The sequence below is a fragment of the Grammomys surdaster genome, unplaced genomic scaffold (assembly GCF_004785775.1).
Source record: "Grammomys surdaster isolate TR1022 unplaced genomic scaffold, NIH_TR_1.0 125977, whole genome shotgun sequence".
NCBI lineage: Eukaryota > Metazoa > Chordata > Mammalia > Rodentia > Muridae > Grammomys > Grammomys surdaster.
Window position 1 is genome coordinate 3,967,529 of NW_021620793.1, and position 6,118 is coordinate 3,973,646.

General features: G+C 53.9%; 1 protein-coding gene across 1 annotated transcript in view; it reads left to right on the top strand.

The window, feature by feature from the left end:
* The first annotated feature begins 1,506 nt into the window (after positions 1-1,506).
* The window catches only part of Lrrc38 (leucine rich repeat containing 38), a 23,787-nt gene continuing 19,175 nt past the window's right edge, over positions 1,507-6,118 (top strand). Inside the window, exon 1 of the mRNA XM_028754049.1 lies at positions 1,507-2,554. Coding sequence (XP_028609882.1) covers positions 1,912-2,554 — 643 coding nt within the window. The 5' untranslated portion in view covers positions 1,507-1,911. The remainder of the gene's footprint in view (positions 2,555-6,118) is intronic.

Consider the following 6,118-nt stretch of genomic DNA (forward strand, 5'->3'; position numbering starts at 1 on the left):
TAGTCAGTGATAGGACCAGGTACAGAGACACCAGGGGAAGGACTGCGGATCTGACTCACAGTGCAGGGTTGAAGCTAGCCAGACACCTTGACAGGAAGACACCTATGCACCCTTAGACCTACGGCTCCAACAGGGGTTACTCAGCCCAGAACAGAACCCTAGGCTGAAAGAGAGCAAGAGCTCTCTTTTCAGGATGCTTTTGCAGAGTTTAGAGTGGTGGTGGCACATGCTCTTTCTGGCTGCCTTCTTGCGTCCTTAACAGTATCAGTGCTAAGATACCTTCACTCACCCTGAATCTTTCCACACTATACTTCCTTTTCAAAAGGCAGGAGCCCCTGAAACTGGGACTTGCAAGACATAGGGCAGGTTCTACGGACCCGGAGAAAATTGGAACACAAGACAGGGACTGCAGGTCTAGCTTGGTAGCCAGGATGTGTACAAGGGAGGAGCGATGGGGGCGGGTGTGTGTGTGTGTGTGTGTGTGTGCAACACCCAGCCCCTCCTGGAACTCATGCAAGTTCTTGGGTCTTTGGCTCTGCCCCAAAGGCTCAACTGCCCGATCCCTGGCTCAGAGGCACCAACTGGCTTCCAAACTGGAAAAAGAGGTCATCCAATTCCTTTCCAAACTGGGGAAAATACCCAGACTTAGCTCTGAGCGGAATAGCTGGCTCCACCAATCCCCAGCAGTGACAGGGGTTGGGTCAGGGTCAATGGGGGCCAGTAACTGATAGCTGTTCCGTGGGTTATTTTGGGCCAGGGTCTGAGCTTTTCAGTTCCAGAGTGTTGGGATTAAAATAGCCACCTGCAGGGCAATTTCCCGGTAGCACTGTAGGGGCTTTTCCAAATGGAAAACATTCAGAGCCTGGTTGGGGCTTGGGGAATGACAAGGAAGGAATTCTATCACTGTCTAAGACCAACCTCGCTTCTGTGGAGCTGGGCTCTAAGCGTTGGCATCTCTCTGACCAGATCACTTTCCTGGGCCATCAAAATGAAGGGTTGATGGGGACAGGAGAGTTGGTAACTCCCAAATACTGCTTCTGGCCTTCCTCGGTCCTCAAAGGGAGTGGTGAGATGTCCCTACCCTTGCCTTTTCACAGAGGGTACCTCAGGAGTTCAGGGGGCGTTAGGAGGCTCTGGTTCCAGGACACTCACCTCCAACCTGCCCCAGTGCCTCTTGCTTTGGCTTTGCTCAGAACCACAGAAGATCCGTGTTGGGAGGATAATCAGTTCCATCTCCAAGCTCAGGACCAGCATGGAAAACGCTGACTGGCCCTGGCTATCCTTCCAGTCACAACGGGACCTTGGCAGCCACCCGCCTGGCTCACACCCTCCTCCTGCAGGAGGTGGGACGAAAGCAGGTGGGAGGAAGGAGGGTGTCGAAGGGAAGCCCAGGCATCCTGGAGCCTAGCCAATTCTCAGCTTTGCAGCCCCAGGCGGGGACTTAAAAGCCTGCGGGCTTTGTCCCGGACTTGGAGCTTGAGTGACCTGGGTCCCTTTGGCAGAGACGAGGGTGGCGCTCCGGGCGCATGCCCCAGACACGCCCCATGGAAATCGCTCCAGGGATCCGTCACTGAACTTAGTCTTGAGCACCGCTGGCCAGGTCTGTGCGACAGGTCCCACTTCCCCGCCCGAGTGGGGTCGCACTAGGCTCCCTCCACTTGTGCTTTGGAATGTTCCAGAGGGTCAGTTTCCTGTGCGGGTGAATTCTGCGCCCAGCGCCTCTCCTCTGCCTTCTCCCTCCCCGCCGGACACCCTGGGTCGTTCTGTCCCCGCCGCACTCTCATAGCCCCCGCGCGCCCCGGCGCAGCCTCCCCGCCCCGCGCTGCTGCCTTGGGGCTCTCGGCGCCCCGGAGCCAGGGCCCCACTGCGTCCTCTTCTCCGTGAGCCTAGTCCTCCGGAGTCCCTGGGGCCATGAGTCTCTGCGCTGCGCCCCGCCGCCCCACGGGCGCCGCTGCGGCTCTGGGGCTCGGTAGCCTCCTGGTGCTGCTCGGGCCGGGACGAGCGTGCCCCGCGGGCTGTGCTTGCACCGACCCCCACACTGTGGACTGTCGCGATCGCGGGCTGCCCAGCGTGCCGGATCCCTTCCCCCTGGACGTGCGCAAGCTGCTAGTGGCCGGCAACCACATCCAGCAGATCCCCGAGGACTTCTTCATCTTCCATGGAGATCTGGTGTATCTGGATTTCAGGAACAACTCGCTGCGCTCGCTGGAGGAGGGTACGTTCAGTGGCTCGGCCAAGCTGGCCTTCCTGGACCTGAGCTACAACAACCTCACCCAGTTGGGTGCCGGCGCCTTCCGATCGGCGGGGAGACTGGTCAAGCTGAGCTTGGCCAACAACCACCTGGCCGGTGTACATGAGGCCGCCTTCGAGAGCCTGGAGTCCCTGCAGGTGCTGGAACTCAACGACAACAACCTGCGCAGCCTCAACGTGGCGGCTTTGGATGCGCTGCCGGCGCTGCGCACTGTGCGCCTGGACGGGAACCCTTGGCTGTGTGACTGTGACTTCGCTCACCTCTTCTCCTGGATTCAGGAGAACGCATCCAAACTGCCTAAAGGTGAGCCAGAGGGTGGCTGAAAGCCAGGGCTGGGTGGAGTAGGGAACGAGCGGGAAGAGTCCAGCACAGTCTGGATGTGTGAGGCCTCGCTTTGGGGTTCACCAGAAAGTCCCCTGAACGAGAATCCCTGTGGTGTTACTCCGTAAGATCAGCTGCCTGACGGTCTCGGATATGTTGGCAAAGAGTGTTAAAGAACACACCCGGAACTCTCCCAAGTTTCTCCCTTTCTTCACTTCCTACCCAAGTTTAGGACCCGCCTTTTCTCCATCATCGTGGTCCACGTCCTCTCTGAGAGCTTTTAGGTCCTAGGACAGGTGGGTGTGAGCAATGTACCGGTCCCTTCTAGTGGAAAAATCCCACGCTCTGTGGGACACCGTACCATTTCCAGATCCCAGAGGTGGAGAGAAGCTGACCAGTCCTGAATATGATCTTGCTGCCAGAGATTCGAAACCAGTCCCTCTGTTCCCATCTCTCTTTGACTCTCCAGTCCACCCCGGGGAGGAAAAATGCCGGTGAGGACAAAGGCAATTGAGACAGAAATGTGGGACAGAAACCTTCCGGGTGGGCACCTCCCCTGTTTTCCTGCTGCCCCGCCTGATGACCCATACACATACCCAGTTGGCTGATGGGAACACAAGGGCACTGGAACGCAACGCCAAGGAAGTAAAGGCAGAACTGAGAAGGCAGGGACTCCAACCCTCATGGGGTTCGTGCCAGGACTGAAGGGAGGTGACATCTTTCCCTTTGGTGGAGCCCACCCTTCTACTCGTGAGATTGTGAGCACTGGGCCCAAACTGATCTCTCAGAAAAAGCCCTTTTGGTGAAATTGGCTGTAGTCCAGTTATAGCACACATTATAAAAGGTGGCATAGCTGTGAACGTATCTTTATTTCTCCCACCGAGAACTCAGGAACACTGTTCCTCTCTGTATGGAGTTCCTGTGTCCTCCTGTTCGTTCCACAGGGTCACAGGCACACACCCTGAGCCCTGCTGTCACTTCTGAGTGGGCATGTGGGCACTTACCCTAATGACTCTACGATGTAACAGTTCCTAAAAGATCTGGCTTGCAAGGTGCAGTCTCCAGGTTTGAAAGATACCCTTGTTCTCCTGCCTACCTCCCTAGATCTGCCAGGAGATTCTGAGTGACAGAAATGTCCTATGAAAGCCCTCACTAGAGAGAGGGTCACCTTGTCTTTGATTGCCCCTGTCTTAGTGGACTGCTTCTCAGTTACCTGACTGTGTATCTACTATGGGACTCCAGTTTTCCAGTTGGGGGCAGGAGCTTAGGTTCTGTTTTCAGGGCTGCCTTAGGTAACTGGGCCCTTCAGTGGGCCTTTAATGCTTCTGTACCTTGGCTTCTTCTCTCTTGAGTACTTGGGTTGACCTCTAACACCTCCACAGAGCCGTAGGTCAGAGTTGGAAGTCATGGCTTTTGCATTCTGCTTTAAGGTCCTGGGCACTTAAGATTTTCGAAGCTAGTCTTTTTTATTCGTTGTCAAAATCAAAACACAGCCATGACCCCCAGAGCAAGGGGAGCTATTACTCTTCTCATGTCCATCATCCATGGGAGAAAATGGACAGCAGGTGAACATGCAAGACTGAGGGAGGGTGGACAGACACTGAACAGAGACAGTGTAAGGGTCTTGGGAATAGGGCAAGGCTGAGAGAAAGACTGGTTTCATCCAGCTGGGAAAGGAGGGTGACAGCTGGAAGGTACCTTCCGGGGCACAGAGCCAAAGGCAGCTCCGGTCTTGATCCAGCTGCTTACACAGTGTGGCCAGGGCAGTGTCCCCAAAGTGAACCAGAAGCAGGGAGGGCGAAGGGACTGGCTCAGGCTGAGGTAATTCTGGATAAGCCCCCAACCTCCCCAAGCCTCAGTTTCCCTGCTTCTGAATTAAAAATGTGGACACTGTCCTTTCACCTGCTGGGAGGGTTAAAAGCCATCTCCTGATGAAAGGCAAGGTGATGTCCAGTACATAGTGGGTGTTCCAGGGGGGTTCATCCCCACTCCCTCCTGCATCATGCTTGACAGTTCTTCAAACTTTAATTGATAAGTGGTAATTGTGCATATTAATGGGGCATGTAACCCAATAATTTAATATATGTGTATGATGTATAGCTATTAAATAAGAGGGATTTATAATTTATATCCTATTAACCTTTGATTTGTTTTTATTCTGGCCTCTTTGATGCTCCTCCTGGCCTTAATAAATGACATGTATGTTGATATGGGGACTAGAGACGGCTCAGTTTGTAAAGAGCTTGCCACTCAAGGGTGCAGATCAATCCCCAAGCACCCTTGTAAAAATCAGGTGTGATGGTGCATGTTGGTAATCTCTGTGCTAGTGTGGGATGGGAGGAGACAAATGAATCCCAGGATCCCACTGGCCAGCCAATCCAGCTGATTCAGGAACCTCCAGGCTCAGTGAGAGACCCTCTCTCAAAAGAGATGGTGGAGGGGCCTAAAGAGGTGGCGGCGGCTCAGTGGTTGAGAGACCTTACTGCTCTTGCAGAAGATCAGAGTTCAGTTTCCAGCACCCAGGATGTAACTCCTCCTCCAGGGGCTCCAAAGACCTCTTCTTGCCTCCCTGTCTACTACAGTCCTATGGTGCACATAGCAGCCCCACAGCAGGCCTCTATACACGTAATTAAAAATAAAAACAAAAAAAACTTAAAAGTTACTTGAAAAATTAGGCAGACAGCAAGTGAGGTAGAGACCTGAGTCCTGGCCTCCGTCTACATGCACACACATGTCTATGTGTATCTGGGTATACATATGCACCACACATAAATGCACAATAGACAATAGATAATTAAATGAATGATTTGATTAGTTAAATAATTAAATATAGGCAGGTGCTGTCGAACGCTAAGGTTTATTCCTCCTTGGTATCCTTTACACGGGTTCCCTCCCGCAGCCTGTCTTTCATGAAGGTCAAGGCCAAAAATCTCTAAGGCCCAGCTGGGGCACTAAAGTATGTTTGCTTTTTTGTGGTTTGCAATGCCACCCGCTCTACCACCGTGTGACATCCCCAGTCTTGCATGGCCTTTCTGTAACTCACTTACCTCATCTACAAATGAAGATGGTACAGTACCCGATAGGTGAGCTTCCTGGGAGGCTGAGAAGAAACAGTAGCAGGGGCTTCGTGGGACTTTAAGTGGTGGCGGTGTTAAGACTGCCCCCACTGCAATGAAGGCATGTGCGCAGAGAAGCCATGCTCACTGCAAATCGAGGCTGGATGGCTTGCCAGGACTATCTGGATCCCAGCTCATTAGCTATGCGGCCCACCCACTTGCCGCCGGGCTGCACTGGGATATCAGCTCCAGTCTCTCTAAGCCCAAACCCTGCCTCTTCCCAGGTAGGGAGCCCCCAGGCCAGAGTAGACGACAGCTCCCTCCTGCGTCCCTCTCTGTACCTTTGCACCCTCCTCCATCCGGAAAGAGCAGAGCTATCTCCTTGTGACCTTGACTGCCTCAGCCAGTAGCAAAAATGTGTTGTCTGCCAGGTGAACACCACCCCTCCCCCAGCCCCCTTGGGGCCCGCACAGGGATGGGGAGTATTCAA